This window comes from Seriola lalandi, unplaced genomic scaffold (assembly GCF_002814215.2).
Source record: "Seriola lalandi dorsalis isolate HSWRI2012SDOR001 ecotype SW California unplaced genomic scaffold, Sedor1 jcf7180002054984, whole genome shotgun sequence".
Classification (NCBI taxonomy): Eukaryota; Metazoa; Chordata; class Actinopteri; order Carangiformes; family Carangidae; genus Seriola; species Seriola lalandi.
In genome coordinates this window covers 431,764-452,858 of record NW_019525533.1, presented here as the reverse complement: position 1 = coordinate 452,858, position 21,095 = coordinate 431,764, and the positions used below count along the sequence as shown (strand labels likewise).

At 41.7% G+C, this 21,095-nt stretch overlaps 1 protein-coding gene across 1 annotated transcript in view; it reads left to right on the top strand.

The window, feature by feature from the left end:
- Positions 1–500: 500 nt before the first annotated feature.
- rps6ka3b (ribosomal protein S6 kinase A3b) overlaps positions 501–21,095 on the top strand; it is a 50,199-nt gene continuing 29,604 nt past the window's right edge. The window contains exons 1-2 of the mRNA XM_087171335.1: positions 501–1,073; positions 8,911–8,970. Of these exons, the coding sequence (XP_087027461.1) occupies positions 1,011–1,073; positions 8,911–8,970 (123 nt within the window). The 5' untranslated portion in view covers positions 501–1,010. The remainder of the gene's footprint in view (positions 1,074–8,910; positions 8,971–21,095) is intronic.

Here is a 21,095-nt window from a genome sequence, read left to right as displayed (position 1 = left end):
TGGTCTCTCTGGTAATTGTTTTGTGTGTCTGTACGGTTGACTTTAGTGTCTTTGTGTTAATTTTTCATCTCTTTTGATGTCTTGAGTGTTTGTGGTTGTTTTGTGTCAAACAGGAAATTTTACTTTTTACATTTCAGTTGTTTAAACAGCTTTCTTACTGTTTGACTGAAAGATTATGTCAGAAGCTGGTTTTATCAATAACGACAAGAAAAGACAGGTTTTGAATTTGTATATAAATATTTTTGGATATTATATTTATACCAAATGATTTTGCTTTTTTTTTTTGTCAGAAATTATGAAATGATCGTGAATCTTATTTTCTCTATTAATAGAAATTCAGGATAAAATCAAAGCCAAAGTGGTTGTAAGTTTACTTTTCTTATTACCTAAGGATGCCGCCTCCTGACGTGACGCAGGCGTGACGCAGCAGTCTGACGGACAGGTAAGCCGACACCGGCCGCCATATTGGGAAACAACGGAAATGAGAGAGAGAGAGAGAGAGAGAGAGAGAGAGAAAGAGAGGGAGAGGAGCAGATAGAGAGATAACTCGTGTGTTGAGTCAATCAGTTTCCGAAAAAGGGCGTCCGCCTCTCTCTGCCTCTCTCATGTTTGTCTCTCCGGAGGAAGGGGCGGTCTGAGCGCCACAGCAGATCCGGAATCAGCCCGTGTTCCCTCGGCTCGGCTCGGCTCGATCGGTCGGTCAGTCAGTCGGTCGGTTGGCGGACTCCGCGGCGGTTTATGTTCCAGCCGACACAGACACGAGCGCGAGGACGGGAGCTTTAAAAAAAACAAAACAATAAAAACCAAAAACATTTAAAAAGAAGAGAAAAAAAAGAGAAAAAAGAAAGAAAGAAAGAAAGAAAGAAAGGCTGGACTGAAAGTGTCGACCGAGGGGACGGACGACAAACCGGAGCAGAAAAAGAGGAATAAAAAAGGAGAAGAAGAAGAAGAAGCAGAAGAAGAAGAAGAAGAAGAAGAAGAAGTAGAGGGAGGAGGAGAAGAAGGGAAAGATGCCCCTGGCTCAGTTGGCGGATCCCTGGCAGAAGATGCCTCTGGGGGGGACGGCGGGAGAGGTGAGACGGTCACATTCAAACACACCTGGAGACTGTGACTGACACATGAGAGACTTTGACTCTGGCTGCAGTAACTAGCTGAGAAACAAACATTAGCATACAACACATTCACGTCTCCTGTACATCATTATTACCAGCTGCAGCCCCCTTCTCTTAAAGACACTGCATGTGATTTAAAAATACAGCTTAAATCATTCTTAAGAACCACAGTGATGCTCTGTGTAGAAGTTAATTAATACTATAGATAATATGAAGTAGCATCGTGTCAGTGTAAACTAACACACATGTGCTAAAAGTCTCTATATGGGTGTAATAGCCGTGTTAAATTGCTAAACTGTGAGGTTGAAACGCTTATTTAAAGTACAGAAATGTGACAGGACAGTAGGTGACAATTAGATTAGATGATTATCAACAGCTGCAGCCACACTTTAAGGTCCTGTAAAGACAGTACAGCAACCCCCAAAAACAAGAAAATGACAATTAGATTAGATTAATTAACACTAAATTTGATTAAAATACACTATAAAGCATCATAATATCACTCTGAGTACGCAAAAATGCTGCAATACTTTTCTATAGAAGTGTTAGTAGTAGTATTACAGGACACACAGATACAGGACCAAATATGTGTATGTATAATAGATTCGATTATTATTGCCTATTTGAGGACATTATAGTGACAAATTAATACACAAACATATTAAAGTAGTGTTACAGGATACATAGATACTGTAAAATACCAAATATCTGCTTGTAAATGTGATAGAAGTAGAAATATATGACAGTATGGTTAATGTTAGTAGATTAGCTACCCTTTAAACTCCTTTGAAGACATTGTAGTGACTTCATATTTATACACAAACATAAAAAGTAAAGTAAAAGAATATAAGAGTAAAGGATAAACTGACTTTAATCTAAATAGTGAGGTTGAAAATGCCATAAATCGTAGTCTCACTCTCAGCTCGAGTGTGACTCATTATAAATCAGCTCTTCTAAGTCACCTTAAAGTCCCTATTAGATGATGATGACAGCAGCAGCCCGTGCTTTAAGCTTCTGTGGGGACATCACAGTGACACCAGATTAGATTATTAAAAACACAGCACACTATCTCAAGGGTACAAGTGTACTGCTGTACAAGTGTTAAAGTAATATTACAGCAGACACAAATACATCAGGAACCACAATACCACTACGAACTACAGAATATGTCACTTCTGTGTGCAGCATAAGAGCATATAGAGACTTTAAATGATGTCATGTAAACCGCCAGCAGCAGCTTCAGCGACCGTTTAATCTGCTGTAAGGACGTTAAAGTGACACCAAATGTGATTAAAAAGCTGCATAAACCAACACGCTGCGATACTGAATGGAAGTAGCATCACGGGAGACACACAAACCGTAACCTACCGTAGTAAGGCTATAAACTGTGCAACACATTTGTATTTTAAAAGTCAATATAACTTGTGCTTTCATATTTGTGTGTCCTGTAACAGTACATAAATCCTTGTAGCACTATAATGTGCTTATTTATTAACCCTAACCCTAAACACATTTATTAACTGGTGTTAGTATTTTCAATCGCTTATGTTTTGTTAATCATGTAGTCTATAAATGATCAGAAAATGAAAGATGTGAAGAAGAAGCTGTGTGTTTTTCTCTCTTGCTTTTCTCTTCAGTTTAGTCGCTCGAGCGTGATAATGTTTGGCATGTTTGCCTGACAAATCAATTAGATAGTGACCTTGTAAAAACAAACTTCAAATGATGCCGTATGTGAATAGAAGCGCCCTAAGGTGAAGTCACTTCGTAGTGGTTTTGATTTGATGTGATTTACATTGGGATTTATTTTTTTTGGTGTAACACAAAAACATCAGTCGCTGCAAATCGACAGAGTGAAAGTGTGGGATTCATGTGGTGCAGAGACGTCTTTGTCTCCAACGCTGAGATACGAGACTGAAACAAAAACAGCTCCTGTGTGTGAGTGTGTGTGTGTTGTTTCTTCGGTTCTTCCTTCCTACAAGTTTTTGAATCTTGATAAAGAGCGGGAGGCGGTGCCACTGCGAACGCATGATTCAGGAAGAGCTTACGTCTTTGTGTGTGTGTGTGTGTGTCCATTTCCTGTATGAGGTGTCACAAAGGCTGCATGGAGAAATGGCTGCATGCATGCGTGTGTGTGTATGTGTGTGTGTGTGTGTGTGTGTGTGTGTGTGTGTGTGTGTGTGTCACTGTAGATTCTGTATAATCAAACCTGAAAAATGCACTGAGTCACTGCAGCCAGCTTCTCCTTTTTTTGTTTTTTGTCCTGTGTGGCCTCCTGACAAGCTGGTACCTGCTCGCAGCGTTCCCACTCCGCCTCCGCTCGCCTCACTATCCACCAGGCAGGAACGTGCTGCTGGATGAATCTGACCTTTGACTCGTGTGTTGCACCTCGACGCCCTTCGCCGTGCGGCGATGTGTCTGATAGCGGAGCGAGAGCTGTTGTACCGGCTTTTTCTAGGCCACCACAGAACAAAACAAAACAAAAACACACTAACACACACAAAGGAGTGAGTGGGGAAGTTGTGGAATGAAGTGGACATGACGCTGGAGGATTTTTGCCCTAAAGACAAGATCATTCAACACGCACACAAAGAGCAGAGAGGCGCTGCTGTTGCCTTTTTTAAAATGTGGAAACAAAGATGAGTGTGGACGAACGCGGCTCTTTATCACCGTCTCCTTTAAGGCTGCAGCTGATGATCATTTTCATTATCAGTGGATTGTGTTGGGTATAAAAAAAAATGCCTGTTATTATTTCCCAGAGTGCAACGTGACACAATCAGATTGCTTGTTTTTATCCAACCAACTGTCTAAAGCCCAAATGCATCCAGTTTAATATCATGTAGAATAAATAAAATCTTCGCCTGAGAAACGCTCAAAGTTCCCGATCAGTTTTCAGTTGAATGGATTAATCTAGAACCTGCAACTAATGATTATTTTAATTACTGATTAAATTATTTTGTGTATAAATATCATTAACTTATGAAAAATGATTATTATCAGATTGCTTTTTTTATCCAACTAACAGTTAAAAACTCAAAATATATTTAAAACACGACCAATAAAATCATCAAATCTTCACATTTTAAAAGTGAAACGAGAAAATTTGCTTGAAAAATGACAGAAATTATGATTAAAAACATTGCAGATCAATTTACAGTAGATCGACTAATCAACTAATGGATTAATCAACTAATCGTTTTAGCTCTAGCCTGAATATTTCCTGGGATCTTTGTCATGTTGATAGTTTTGGTTGAACATCTTTGTGTCGTTTGGACATAACAAGACATTCAACGCCGTCCTGTTGAACTCTGGGAAATCTGTTGCTGCATTTTCTTGTTTTGTTTTTTTTTTTTTAGCTTTAGTGACATTTCAGTTCTTTTTGATTTGCTTCTGTAGAATGAGTTACATCAGATAAATATCAGTGTTGCGTAAATATGGAAGAGCTTGTCTGAGCTCGCTGCACGAACTTACATTTCTTTATTTTGCACAACTAAGCACCGATCGTCCAGGATTTAAGTTCCTGTCAACACAAACAACTCAGCGAGACAAAAGACATAACAACCAGCCACAGCTGTGAACGCCAGAACATTATTCACTGATAAATAGTTTCTAATCAAACCTGTTCACAGTCACGTTTCTGGATCATCTTAAACAACCGGCACATTGTTTCTTAGAAAACATGTTGCGGTTGAATTTTTCATGGTGACAAACAAACGTCAGCCTCCCCCCCGCTGTGTTTGGGTGTTGGCAGCGTTCTCAGGTACAGGCCTGAGCGCACCTGGGAGCGTGGCTCATCAGCAGGTTGAGATAACATCAAACAGCTGGAAGAGTTTCTTGAGGCATCCAAATCGATTCTCTACCTGACGGACAGGTAATCTGAAAAATGAGAAAATCATCCTCGTTTTTATTTTTACTTTGAGTGATGTAAAATAGTTTTTTAGTTTTCCGTCTAAAATCTGCTGAATCTGATTTGTTTTTCATTCAGCTCTTTCATAAGCACCAGTTTTTAATTTGTCTAAACTGAAACAGCCTGATAACATCTTCACTCCTACACAAACTGAGCATTTAAAGCAGGAATCAAAGCTAAGAGGGGAAGAAACCCCAGATGTTTATGCAGATGTTAATGCAAACACAACATCAGAAATGCTTCAATCAGAGACACCACATCTGAAAATTCATATTGTGATTGGATCTCAGCCAAGTTTAAACATAATCTGAGCTGTTTTACATTTTTAAAGGACGTGTTTTTTAACCTGTACTCCCACAGAGACATTGAAAGTGATGTGGGTCACTGCAATTGTTCCTCCTGGTCAGACTTGCCCCTCCCAACACACCTCCGCTGTGTTCGATAGAGGATCCACAGATTTCTTTCCATGCAAAAATGCGTCGAAGAGGTTTTCGAGTCTGACAAATCAAGCAGGTGTTTTCCTTCTCACTGTAAAATTCCCTCTGCAGTGTTTCCTGGCTGCACTGCGGTGACACAAAAAGGGAAATTTTGTAGTAAAATGACTTTAACTGTCAAAGATAATCACTCGCCAGGCCGCTGCAGCTGATGTGGGAACAGGAGGAACAATTACAGAGATGAGTAACCTCCACAAAAAGCCAGAAACGAGCCCTTCCTCTATAAAGGAAAAATGAGTGAAGCCCAAACGGCAGCATCACTTCCCTTGGCCGGCGATGCACCGTGTTTCTTGGCAGGTCTGGCAGCTCTGCATATTGTTTGCATAATAATATCCCATTACAATGCTGGCAGACGCGCGGTAACAACAGTAATGCTTATTAATACCAGGTGTAGCTGCATCACATGTTGAGACCAGGTGGAGACGGTGTCCAGGAGTCCGACATGTGGCAGACACGTGTGTTCAGCTTTTAACGCTCGCCGCTTCAGACATTATGCAGGTCGATAACGTCGGTGCAGAGGAGGCGAGGAGGGAGAGGCGGGAGGCAGAGACGCAGCGTGAGGTGAAAGAGACGGGAACATGCTGATGTTCGAGAAACAGCTGGAAGTTAGTGATTGTAATTTGACTCATTAAAAATAAGTTATTATAAAACCCCGATGGCTGCAGTCGGCTCCTAAAACCTCTCTTTCTTCTCAGAGTCAAAACTCAGTCAAATCTGAACACACACACACGGCACGCACATTTTTAGACTCAGTGTCACTTACACTTCCTGTGGATATCATGTGTGTGATGTCAATAATTAATTAATGTCAGGAAATCTGCTTAGACATCAAAGAAATGACGCAGAACTTGCCTGAGAATCATCATGTTTTGTTAAGTCAAACTCAGACACTGTTGTCTGAACATCCACGTGTACATTGCTTATCGCTAATTCTGCAACTTTTAATGGAGATAATTTGCCCAAATGTAAACAAATACAGGCTTCACTGACTCCATGGAATCTGTTTCTGCAAAACTACGAGCATGATTATCCCATATTTAGAATTGCATGGAGCAGGCGTTCGTCACTATTGTCTAAGGGGGAGGGTCCCGCTCTGTCCCACTTTGTCCCGCTCTCGTCTTTGTCTTTGAAACCTCCTGCATCAGAAACAAGCTGCATGTTTTTAACTCATGGATCAGCATCTGAGAAAAACCAGAGCTTTTCCCTTTTCCTCTCCGTCACCTTCTATCTTTGCATGTTTCTTCCTCGTCCTCATCATAATCCATCACTCTCTCTGTCTGCCATCCATCTCCTCTGTGCCCCCCCACCCCACCCCCCCTCTGTCACCCTGCTGTGCTGATTTCAGGCTTATCCTCCCGGCTCCGTACTTAGCGGGAAAGTAAATAATCACCATAATCGCTTTTATTGTTATTATTGTTTTTGTCGGGCAGTAGTATCAGTGCTATCAGTGTCTGAATCACAGCTGTTGTTCCAGCAGGGAGGCAGACAGGCTGATAATCTGCCTTACGTAATGCTAATTCATATCTGTTGTTTTTAGTTTTCCCATTTGGCCGAGCAGATGAGGTAGACGCCGTCCGAGTTCGGTGTCCTCGCTGATAAATCTCACGCTGCGACCGCCTGGAGAAGGTTCTCTCCAGCTCCTGGTTTTAGTTCACACGGACATGATGATGATGATGATGATGATGATGATGATGATGAGAGGGTTTCAAAATAAGAGACAGGTTTTTGTAGGCAGCACAGTCCTTGATGTGACAGAAAAACGAACATGTGCACAGACCTGATCTGAGCTGTGGACACACAGCGGGGGACGGATGGTTGCTGCACATCGTTAAATGAGAGCTGGACTGTAAAGTTCACTATCTGGTGGAGGTCTTTTAGGGCTGAGCTATTGAAGTGAAACTGCTGGTAGCTGAGTCTGTATTAACCTCAGAGATTCAGTGATTAGCTTTGTCACTGTTTCCATCCACATTTAATTCTTGTAGATTCAACATCTTCACCATCACTCACACCTGGTAGATCATAATAACAACATACAGATGGCTGACAGATTCAAGGAAAACTCTGGAATTGCAGCTGTTTATAATTTCATTAGAGATATTTCTACAACTACAGATGTTTCCCAGGCTAAATTAAGAGGGAAACCACCCTGTGGTTTAGCATTCAGCATGCCGACCATAAAATGCTAAGTCTTGCTATTTCTATCTTTTTCTGTCACCTCTCTCCAGGTGTTATCTACTGAAGGCTTAAAAAAAGCAGTTTAAAGAGTTTTATTGCTTCTTGTCACAGATTCTCCAAGTCTGTGAAGCTTCAGCTGGAGGGATGAACAATATCAATATAATCACTGGAGATATATCACAGATAAACAGTGGCATAAAGTAAATATGAACCATTTTATGATGTAGTAACGCTGTGGAAAATGTTTGCATCAGTTTAGGCACAAAAACAACTTGATGGTGTTAAAATAATCACATCTAGCCCGAGTCTGTCCTGAGGTAATAAAATCTACCCCCCAGCACCTGTAGAGCTCGCTGTCACCCTTTAATACCCGTTTTTTAAACAAAGGTAAACCCACTAATAAAACATCACTGACCCCTTTTCCACTGCGTCCGTGTGAGACGCTTCGATCAGTGATTGTGTGTTTTTAAAACTTATTTCAGGGCTGCAGCTTCACTCTTTCACCCTGAATCTCAGTGTGCCTAAGTGTCTGGGTGCTCAGCAGGAAAAGGGACGAAAAATGTTTACATCACTGCCGATCGGAGCCAGAGCCGATACATACCTGCGTCTACTGCAGAGTCATTTGACCAGGGTGTGAATGCCGATGGTTCCCTTTCCCATTGTTGACAGAATCCTGATGTTAGCGGGTTTTTAGAGCAGTGGAAAAGGGGCTTAATTAACACGTCACATCTCGTTTGTTGAGTGTATAAACGATCGTGTGCATGACTCGTTCTCGGTTCTTGCTTCATATTGGCATCAGTAGCATCATCCGAAACCTAGTACTGCTCCTTTAATCAGATTTTATTTCATGTCCACATGCATCCAGCTGTTTCTGTTCGTGTCTGCAAACGACTTTCAAACACTTGAGAATTCTGTGATGCATTGTAGATAATCCTCAGCCAATCATATTCAAGTGTTGACCCGGACTTTCCAATGTTTTGTCCTTTTTTGCAGAATATTAGAAACGCAATAATAAAGCAGTCCAGTACAACAACACTGCTAACTGTGACTTAGCACCAGACGTGATGGTGTTGGATTGCATTAGACTGTGGAGGTGTACCTAATAAAATGGACACTGACAAAGATAAATGTGACCAATGTTCACTGATGGATGATCAGTGTGAAAGAACCCTGTGTATCAGGTGTGTGTTAACGCGTCAATGTGTGTGTGTGTGTGTGATTACAGGATGTTCATCACGATCCGGAGGACTCCACGGGCGAGGACGACGCCATGCCCGCCTGCGCCGTAAGTCCACGTCCCGCTCACATGACACAGACACGAGGCTCCAGATTGTGTTTGGAGGTTTATTGTTGGTCCCGTGTGACATCAGCGAGCTTCAGCTGTAAACACTCGCAGCAGCGCAGCACTCTGAACTCACTGATGGCAGCTGTCCGTGTGTGTGTGTGTGTGTTCGACTGCATATTATTGACAAGTAAACAGCCCTTCATCGACACATGTGTGACCTTGTGTGTGTGTGTGTGTGTGTGTGTGTGTGTGTGTGTGTGTGTGAGTTTCAGTTCTCTCTCTCACACACACAGAGTTTTGCTCTCAGATAATTTATCCACTGTTTGAGAAAACTGACGCCTACTCCTGCAGGATAATTGCTGGTATGAAAGTGAAGCTCTCTATTAAAGTCGTGAGTCATCTTAAAGCAGAGAAATCCTCCCTCAGATCCTCTGCGCTGCTCGATATCATCATTTATTTGTGACATTCATCATATCGCTGCAGTTATTTCTGGGTTAGATGTTTTATTTACTCTTAATGTAAACCCACTTTCCCTCAGCATGCGTCGAGCTCGTGTCCCAGCCTCAAACTAAACACAGATTCTACGTTTGTGTTGAAGTTGTTGTTTGTGGAAAAATGACAAAATGAAGAGTTTTGAAAGACAAAGAGAGGAGATTCTCAGCTCTGTGAAAAGGTTAGAAACTGTTGTATGATGGTCTGTGGAGGCAGGTAAAGATGTTTTTACTTTTCTCACTGAAACAAAATCAAATAAAATCTAAGGCATATTTCTCTCTGTGAAACGAGGCCTGATGAAATGTAAAAAAAAAAAATATCTGTAGCAATTATTTAGGCAGATTCAGATTAACATTTCTGTTTTATCACATTATAAAAATTACAATATTTTGATGCTTTTTGTGATGTAATGAAAAGTTAATGTAATGAATAGAGTAGAATAGAAGAGAGAAGATCTCTAGTAAAACAAAATTACTTTTGCAACTCGTAGATGCGTCTAAGACACAAACGTATATTAAAAAGAGAATAAGAGATAAAAACAAAAACGAGTAGAAGTAGATAAAGAATAAATAGATAAATAACATCTTTTCCATTTACTGTGCACGGAAACAGAAATGAACTAGAACAGGAAGTAAAATGGAGACTTTAATAGAAGCGTCGTGAATCCTTGTTGAGCAGAAACAAACATACAGAATCAACCCTTTGTATAATAGAGACTTTGTTCCTGGTTTGTTTTCATTCTCTGTTTTTATCCTCGTGTGAATCAGACTTCAGACATTTAAGAAAAAGTTTTTCTCCACTCATCTGTGAAGTTTCTGACATTAGTAGTTCTGCAGAAGCGTGTTGACACAGCGGCTGTTACCACATGCGTTGCATCATTCTGTTAGTATGAAACTGTGCAGGCTCTATTTTCTGCACACTAACCGCCATAATACTAATGCACCTCACACTTCACTGTGTTGGTGAGGAGTCCGAACATATGATGTGTCAGCGCCATGCTGTACGCTGGTGCGTGTTGTATTGGTTTTATTCTGTCAGAAACAACCTTCACCTCTGACAGAAAAACAAACAAACACAAACCGGGACACGAGACACTGATTCAGTCCGACGTGGGACCTGGACATTCAGATTTCAAATCACTTCACAATAACAGGAAATTGTGTAAAATACGAGCCGTCAAAAGACCAATAAAGTGACAGGATTCAAACAAGAGAAGGGAGAATGTTCTCTGAGATGTTTGGTAGTTAGTTTCCATTCTGCAGCTGCGAGCAGCTTCTCTGTTTTCTGGGTGGGAACCGTGTCCACAAACCGTACGGGCCCTCTGTAGAAACGACACGTTTGGTATGTAGTTGTGACACGGCTCCCAGAATACCTTCACAACGGTCTCCAGATAAGAGGAAGGAGTGTTGATGACTCACGTCCACGCTGAGCTGTTCAGCCAGAGCCGGACACGTCGGATCCTCCTCTGACCCACAACATCTTTTCTTTTCTTTTTTTATCTGGTTCGACTTCAGTTTAGAAAAATCACAATCAGATTAAAAGTGAGTCACCGGCTCTTTGTTCCTCAGCAGCAGATCAGCAGCTGAACTGACTGACTGTGGGCAAAGTTGCTTGACATTTGAATATTAATGAAAACATTTGCATCGAACTGACACAGATAACTGGAAGGAAGGAACTGTGTCTTTTAAACACGGAGCTTGTCTCTGGACTGGTTTCATTTAGTTGATAAGATTTCATTATAATTTTTGGACAGTTAAGATGAGGAGATACAGATAATAAATGAGTCGCTTCCCCGTCTGCATTTTAGCTTTAGGCTTATTGACAACACTCAGATATCTGCAGCAAGAGTCCAACACATCAGACTGTCTCAGGCTTACAAAGATAAAGTCCTGGTCTCTGGACTCTGGTCTCTGGACTCTGGTCTCTGGTCTCTGGACTCTGGTCTCTGGACTCTGGACTCTGGTCTCTGGACTCTGGTCTCTGGTCTCTGGACTCTGGTCTCTGGTCTCTGGTCTCTGGTCTCTGGTCTCTAGTCTCTGGTCTCTGGTCTCTAGTCTCTGGTCTCTGGTCTCTAGTCTCTGGACTTTAGTCTCTGGTCTCTGGTCTCTGGTCTCTGGACAACGACAGGTCTTCAGTGTCCCACGTTAAGATATTTGACAGTAAGGCCAGATGACATCACTGCGTCTACGTTAAAGGTATAGATCATCATTAATGAGGCGGCTTGTCTGATTAGAGCAGGGGTTTTCAACCTGAGGCTCAGGGGCTCCCGAGAGGTCGCCAGATGACTCTGAAGGGTTTTTATTAAATCTTAATATCACACAGTTCAGATCTACGCAGCGCAGGGAGTGTCACAGTGAAAACACAGGATTTAGTTTTTATTGCTAAAAGTGATGAAATCGTTTCTTCTCCACGACGCTCCACACTTCGCTGTGATCTCTGCTGTTTCTCACGAACCGCTGCAATTTTACCTCGTCAGACCTTTTGAAATGATTAAAACATCAACAGCATGGAGGAGGAGCGGCAGCTCGCAGCTCACGCACAAACGCAGGAGGTTGAGAATAAACGCTGGTTCATGTTGAAGCTGTGGTGGAATCACTGGAGTCTACAACACAGCTCACTGCAATCACACAGCATCTGACTTTCATCTTATTTCAGGGCCTTCCTAATTGTGTGTGTGTGCGTGTGTGTGTGTGCGTGTGTGTGTGTGTGTGTGAGTGTGTGCGTGAGTGTGTGCGTGAGTGTGTGTGTGCGTGTGTGCGTGTCGGCGGCAGGCAGGGCAGCTGTACACATCGATTTTTAAATGCAGAGGAGATGGCTTATGGATCGACTGTCTGAGAAGAGCTGAGCACTCATTACCTCACTCTCCAGAGTCTGCAGCACACACACACACATACACACACACTCACACACACACATTCACACTCACACACACACACACACACTCACACACACACACACACACTCACACACACACACACACACTCACACAGCCTCTGAGGCAAGAAGCTCGATGTGAAAACGGTGTGAACGTTACAAGGATGTGACGATGAATTTATTATAAAGCTGTTAATGAGTGAGTTAGACTGTTCCACTGACTTAACTGAGTGTGAAACTTCTGTGTGTGTGTGTGTGTGTGTGTGTGTGTGTGTGTGTGTGTGTGTTATCTCAGGTTAAATTGGGCTAATGAGGCAGTCTTCTCTCTGTGTCACGTTGCTAAAGTTTTCAGTGTGAAACTGAGGCATTTACTTCTGTCCTCACTGACATTCACTAAACTACGTCTGCAGCGATTATTCTACTGTGAATCTATTATTCTAATATTCTTAAATACAATTCTAATAACTCTGGTAACGTTTGTTGATTCCAGCTGCTGAAACGTGAGAACTTCCTGTTTTCTATCCCTCAGACATCACAGTAAACTTTGAATGTCTTTCATTTTCGTCTGTTGGTTGGACAACAAAAAGACATTTGAGAAATTATAACTGTCATATAAGAATAAAGTTACTGCAGAAGAGAATGAGGCATAACTTTATTCTTCTCTGAGTTGAATGTCAGTGGATCTCCTGGTTTATTGCAGGTGCTTTTCACAGTTTTCACAGATTAATTGATAATGAAAATAATCATCATTATTCCAAAAACCTCCCTAATCTTAATCCAGCAGTTCTGTAAAACTCACAGAAATCTGATTCTCTAAAGATGTGTAACATTAAAACAGAAATCAGAGTGTTTCCTCACAGTTCCAGAAAATTACGTGTTGAGTTAAAACCTTTAGGAAAATATATATATGAATAACACACACACACACACACACACACCACACACACACACACACACACACACACACACACACACACAGACAGACAAACACAGCGACAGAACAACACACTCACATTCAAGTGTGCTGAGTCGATAACACACACTCATCATCACTAGTTCAGATATGAGTGCAACACATTCACTTCACATACTGACTACACTGTTCATTGTTGAGTCAGCAGCACACGCACACACACACACACACGCACACACACACACACACACACACACACACACACACACACACACACATACTCATTGATGCCCCCAGCGAGGCAGAAAATGGTTTCCAGACACAGTGTTAGGAACATCGCTGCTCTCTGAGGAACTGACTAACATCTGCTGCCATCTGCTGCTGCTCAGCTGTGTGTGTGTGTGTGTGTGTGTGTGTGTGTGTGTGTGTGTGTGTGTGTGTGTGTGTGTGTGTGTGACACAGTATCATGTTTGGGCCCAGGATGAGGTCACTTATTCGCTGTGGGAGAGACTGACACTGACCACCACTTTAATGTCTGTCTGCCTCCCTGCAGATCGTGTCGGCATCACAAGCCCTGAAAACAAGGTTGGAAGTCCGTTAGAGCTGCAACTATAAGTCAATTAATTGATTAGTTGATCGACAGAAAAAAAGAGCAACTATTTTAATCAGAAAAAAGAATTATTTGAGCTAATCTCTGACGTTTTATTGGCGACAAATAAACGACTTTTAGCTGAAAGCAGCGTTTTATTGAGGCTGGAATCAAAATGTTTGACATTATCAGATTTATTGCTGATCATTGACTAATAAATACATTTACTAATTAATTAACTGACTGTTTCAGAGCAACAGTGTCCAGGTAACAGCTCCCAGGTTAAAGGTCTGACCCACAGAGAGAGTCTGCAGCTCAGTGAGGAGTGTGGATGTTCATGTCTGAGTTTTGACTTGTGAAGCTCATAAATGTCTCGTATCTTTACTGCTCCTGTTCTGTCAGGAGCGTTTGAGCCTGACTGAGTCATCTCCTCGACTCCAGCTCAAACAGCGGCTTTGTACAACAGCTGGACGAGCTGAACATCTGGAGCGTGTTCTGGTCGACCTGAAAAAGTCCCGGAGAAAATCGTATTTTATTTCAGGAACTTAAACTTCTTCTACGTTTAACAAATGAAGTGACGCTGCTGTTTATTTGAATGTAAGATTGAGTTAAATCACATTATCAGTTCGACTGTAAACACGTGTTCTGGTTATAAAACTTTGGTCCAAGGATTTCTTTTCCTTGGCAAATGCAAAATAACTAAAACATGACATTTATATATTTTTTAGGACTTGCATGTGCAAAACAGTCGAGCATTTTATTTGTTGCAGCTCAAGACAAAAGTTCAGAAGTGTTTATATTCACAAGGTTCCTGCTCAGACTCGAAGCAACTCAACTCTCCTAAGATCTGTCACACAGACCGGACACTTAGCTTTAGCCTGTCGGCACGTGCTAGCTGCAGCAGGCTAATGTTATGGTGGTAAATACTCTCACACACACACACACACACACACACACACACACACACATGCTGCAGCTGCAAACACACACAGTAATGAAGTCTGACACAACATGTGGATCCTCATTTCCCCTCTTCAGCCTATTTTCTCTGACAGATTACAAAAGGAAACTAAATTATTCATTATTCCCCGAGATAAAGGCCGTTACCACTAATGCTAAAAACGTAATGAATTTCCTTATTAGAAAAGTCATTTTTCAGGTTTCATAAATCATTGCACAACCTCCACTGTGTGTGTGTGTGTGTGTGTGTGTGTGTGTGTGTGTGTGTTGGTTGTGTGTGTGTGTGTGTGTGTTGGTTGTGTACGTAGTGGTTGCTGGCAGATGGTGTTTAATCTTCTTCGGCCATCTGGACTGACTTTCTCTGGCGTCTTTTAAACGCCCACACACACAAACACATGGCACTCTCTTATTCAACATGCTCAGGTGTGTGTGTGTGTGTGTGTGTGTGTGTGTGTATATGTGTGTTGTGTGTGTGTGTGTGTGTGTGTGTGTGTGTGACCAGATAGACGCGACATTCCTTGGAAAGAACTCATCCACTTACGGTTTAAATGGTCATAACCTCTGACTGTGGAAGAAGAAGTGGTAGACTCTGTTATTCTGTGTGTGTGTGTGTGTGTGTGTGTGTGTGTGTGTGTGTGTGTGTGTGTGTGTGTGTGTGTGTGTGTGCCCAGACAAACAAAAGGTCAGAAAAATAAATGTTCTCATTTTGGCACATTTTATTTGTTCTTCTTTTATAAAAGGAGCTATTTTAGTGTTTGGGTTTGCCACTTAGCGGCTATATGTGTGTGTGTGTGTGTGTGTGTGTGTGTGTGTGTGTGTGTGAGGGAGGGAGGAAGTGTGTGCGTTCAGGCCTAAACACCTAAAATGGAAACGTCCGCCCCACCCACACTGGCTTGAGTGGATATTGATGGATACAGAGTGAGAGAGAGCAAGAGGAAATATTGATTGATAGGAAGAGGCATGAAGCGAGGGAGGGAATGTGTGTGTGTGTGTGTGTGTGTGTGTGTGTGTGTGTGTGTGTATTAGAAAGAGAGAGGACATGATAAGCGAGCGAGAGGAAGAGGAAGAAAGATTTTCGTGTCCTCCCAGTTTAGTTTCACTCAGGATCAGTCGGTACATTCCTTTGTGGTAATGGGAAGGGTCAGTGTGTGTGTGTGTGTGTGTGTGTGTGTGTGTGTGTTGTGAACAAGGCATTGTGGGTATTGCCATTGTGAGGTCATGGGGTGATGATGTAATCTGTGTAACTCGGCGCCGGTTTTCCTGAACGCAGCCCTCTCTCCAGGAACAGACCAATCACAGAGCAGAGACACACACACACACACACACACACACACACACACACACTCACACACACACACATATACTGAAACACAGTACAATGCAAAAGTTTGAAGTACTAAAACTAAAGTGAGGATCGTGTAATAGGCCACAAGATCTTTATTATTATTATTATTATTATTATTATTATTATTATTATTATTATTATTATTATTATTATTATTATTATTCTAACAGTGGTTTCTCTTTATACTGAGTTTCCCTCCGGAGCTGGTGGAGACCAAACACAGAGCTAAAAGAGAGGGAAGACTCAGTGGTTAAACAGTGAATGTATTGCAGGTTAAATGAAGTCAGTAAATCCTCACGTTTTATAAACCTGTAAACAACAAATCTCTGGTAAAATTATCAGAAGCATCAGTGTTTATATTTCTCATCCGTTCATTCGACACTGAACCAACTCATTGCTTTAGTTTAGTGTTTCTCAGTGAGAGGTGTTTTAAACATGAGGTTTATTGACTCACATTCATTTTCAGTTTAAATTGGAAACAACAGGTGACCTCCAATTCAGTGATGTTTTGATAATAATAATTACAATACATTTTATTAATAGGCGCCCGTCAAGGCGCTCGAAGACGCCTTACAACACACAGTAAAAAATAAAATACAAAATAAATTAGAATAAATATAAAAATGCATGAAAGTAATGTGATGAAACTGTTGGAGTTGAACAGGCAGGTTTTTTTAATTCAGAGCCGTTTCCTCCAAAACAAACCTGCAGGAAAACTTTGACTGTGAAGGAGAAGCAGTTTGTTCAGAGAGTCAAAACAAGTTCATCCACTTTAAAGTTGTGAAAGAGAGAGAGAGTCGACTCTTCTGTAACGTGAGGATTTGCTGTTTTGTTTTATTGTAAACTGAATATCTTTGGTTTCAGAGACTGAAAGATTCATCATCAATAATAAAACAACTGTTAGTTGCAGCCGTAGAAAGACGCACAGTGTTTGAAATAAAGAAGTAAATTAAGGATGTATATTATAATATATATATTCTAATATATATATATATATATGTATATATCACAGCTTTTACTCCCTGAAACCTCCTCCTCTTGTTCTTTTTTCTTTTCCTCAGCAAATTAGTTGAAATAAAAATAGGAACACAGACTGATTAGTTTGTGATTTGCCCGGTTTATTTTGAAAATCAGCATCCTGTTGTTGCTGTTGTTGTGGGTTTGACGGGGGAGTGAAGAAGAACATGCAGTGGTGGTAGAAAGTGTCTGAACTAGGGTTTAAAATCACTGATCTCTGGTTTAAGACTCGTAGCTTAAGCTTAAACTGTCGACTTAACGGCTCAGCTCTAAAGAAGACATACAAACAGTAAAGACACAGACCATCAGGGAGGAGGAGGAGGAGGAAGAGGAGGAGGAGGAGGAGGAAGAGGAGGAGGGGGGAGTGATGGGGAGTTCCTGTATATGTTCACTGAGAGGAAGAAGAAAAACGTCCGACTGACCAGAGCTGGAATTTGACACAGAGACTCAAAACCAACGTCTACTCTCGTTTCCGTCCCTCCTCTTCCTCCTCCTCTTCATCCTCCTCCTCCTCCTCCTCTTCATCCTCTTCATCTCTGTCTCCTGTGGAATTTCATGTCAGACACGCCCTGGTCTTGACCCTCGTCTCATGAGCTGCACTCGGACTTTCACGTCCTTTTATTCACCGTCCCTCGTTTATCATGGACTTTCCTTTCCTTTCCTTTTTCCCCTCCCTGTCCACTCCTTTTTTCCTATCAATTATTTCCGTTCTTTTCCTGTTCGCTCCCCTTTTTTCCTTTCCCCCTTTCCTCTGGTTTCTTTTCATTTCCTTCCTTCTTCCCTCATTTCCTTCCCTCCTCTCCTCTCCTCTCCTCTCCTCTGGGATCTGCAGATATTATTGGTTGAGTTGTTCCTCTGTCTCTTGCTGACTGTGTCGTGTCTGGCACATCTTACAAACGTGTTGTGTTGATTAGACAAATGATGCATTAACTGACCTGTGGGAAATCACACTGTCGTCGCTCCTGGAGTCTTAACTCAGTTATTATAAGAAACTTTGCACAAACACAAACAAAGAAGAAGTTGATGATTTAAAGTTTGTCATGTCCACTGTGTGTGTGTGTGTGTGTGTGTGTGTGTGTGTGTGTGTGTGTGTGTGTGTGTGTGTGTGTGTGTGTGCTTCCCTCGGCGCTGTGTGTTGTAACGAGTTCGTCAGTTAATCAGTCTGAGCAGCACTGTGACAGGAGAGGAGCGCGATGAAGACTCTTTTATTTCACGTTAGGAACAGGCAATTCCAGGTACAACACACACACACACACACACACACACACACACACACGCAGACTGTTAATACAGATTGTTTTTTGTTGGTTGTCTGTGTTTGTTTCATTCGTCGTGATTCACACAGACTCGTTGGCATCCTGATAGACTCAGTCTGTTTATATTGTTTTGTAGTGTGTGTGTGTGTGTATGTGTGTGTGTGTGTGTGTGTCGTGTGTTCAGGTCTAGCAGAGTGTTGTGAGCAGACATGGCACTTTGCTTTGGCAACAGAGCAAAGAAAATCTTGTTTAACCCTCTGAACCTTCAGCTGTTTCTGCTGCTGTCACTTTAGTGTAAAGCAGGTGATTCAGAAACAACGTTAGCTTAACATTAGCTTAACATTAGCTTAACATTAGCTTAACATTAGCTTAACATTAGCTTAACATTAGCTTAACATTAGCTTACATCTACCTTTGCTTTAGCTTAACGTTAGCTTAACATTAGCTTAACATTAGCTTAACATTAGCTTAACATTAGCTTAACATTAGCTTACATCTACCTGCTGCTGTAGAAAATAAAGTTCAAGGTTGGTAAATGTCCCTGATCCTGATCCTGATCCTGATCCTGATCCTGATCCTGATCCTGATCCTGTTACTAGATGACTGAAGTTTACTCGACCAACAGAAAATTATATATAAATGCACCAATTATGCACCAATCAAATGAATCAGTAACTAACTCATTAATTGCTTTGAGTAATTTGTTCGGAAAGAAATTCCAAACTTGCAGGTCCAGCTCCCCGATGTGATATTTATTGATTGTGTGATTGTAAAACTAATATCACAACACGACATGAAGAAGTCTCCGTGGGCTTCAACAACAAATTGAACATTTCTCATCTTTCACTTTTGAGCTGGTTTTTCTTCCTCTTTAATGAGAATAAATGAACTGTGATGAATAAACAAACTATTTGAATAAATCAGCTTCGGTTCTCAGGGTCACAATTTTCTGACAAATGAAAAGAACAAACAATAAAGAGATGAATTGATTTTGAGTTGGTATTTACGGGCAGGATGACGGTCCTGACACGGAGACGCTGCCTACAGGGCGTTTAAGCACTGATGTTTTATTTGGTGTGAATTCAGTCATTGTCCTGGTTGTGGAGGAGTTTTCATTTCAGATGAGGTGTAGCGCTGTTGACCTTTAACACCCGCCCACGTTGTGAGGCTGCTCCGCCTAAATATAAACAAAGGGAGAGTCAGGACCTGAGGTTTGAAGTGTGTGTGTGTGTGTGTGTGATGCTGGACTCACACACTGATTTGAAAGTGGGAGGGACAGTGTTTCTTTAAGGTTTTAATCAGCATCATTTCTTTTATTTACATCAGTCCACGAAGGTCCCGCACAGTGTTACTCGTGTTCAGGGTCGCGGTTCAGGCTTTTTCCCAGTTTCTATTTGGAAAGAAACAGGATTTGAGTGGCTGCCATCAGGGCTCCCATGATGCTTTGGGTGATGTAAACAGAAAGCTGCCGCGGTGCCAGCGAGACAGCTGGAGGCTACACCTGAGCCTCGTGTTATTTAACTGTTTAAAGTTCAGTAAATGCAGCACGAGCCGTCACCTGCATCACCTCTGATACAGGTGATACTGTCATGAGCTGGATGAGCCGTCGCCGTCTCCAGGATCGTGTGGGTTTGGATTCGAGTTGTGACTCTGAGGAGCGGTGAAGTGATGTCAGCCTCCGAGACGATTTAAAACGCGTCGTAACGACAGAGTGTGATCACTCATTAATTTCCCCCGCGGAGCGGCGACGGCTGACGAGCGAGGTGTAATTAAGAGGCTCCCTCACCCTGATCAGAGAGGCTCGATTGGCAGCAGATGAAGAGCTTTGATTTCCTCTAATGAGAGAGAGAGAGAGAGAGAGAGAGAGAGAGAGAGGTGGGGGAGGAGAGAGGAAGGCCGAGCGAGGTAGAGAATGAGAGGAAGTTGGAGAGAGAGAGAGAGGAAGGGCTGGAATGGGTACACAGACAGTGGCTGTACTGTCCAACAGATCACAGGGGAGTGTGTGTGTGTGTGTGTGTATTATGGACAGATTACCATGGTAACCTGGTTGGCATGGCGACAAAGTTTTTCCCAACTCAGAGCCGTCCCCCACCTCATCTCATCTCTCTGTTAATTGATGTCTCTCGCCCTCTGACTCTTTCTGCCTGACACTGAAGTTTCCCTGAGCTGCTGCTCGGTGAACTCAATCAATCCTTCAGATTAATTAGTGATGATAATAATCATTAGTTCCACCCATAATACATTTTGATAACTGATCAATTATTTTTGTTACTTTTTTTGCTGGTTTTGCTTCAATGATAATTAATTAAATTGGGAATTTTCCACAATTTGCTGACAATTTACACAATAAACTGATTAATTGATTTTGAAAATGATTTGTATTTACAGGCACTAATGATAGACACGCTCTTTGATCTTTGAATCCAGTCATTGTCCTGATTGTGGAGGGAGTTTTTTTAATTATTTAATTATTGTCATTTTTTTAAGGAAGAAAATGAAGAAGAAAGGAAGAAAAAATCTCTGAAATTTGAATATTTGCTGGTTTTTCTGTTTCTCTTCACTGCAGTTATTATGAATATTAAGTGTTGGTTGATAGATGGAGGTAAAACAGCTGCTGGATGGAAATGCACTCAGAGTTTCACCACAGTTTCCTGAACGCCCCCCCCCCCCCCCCCCCCC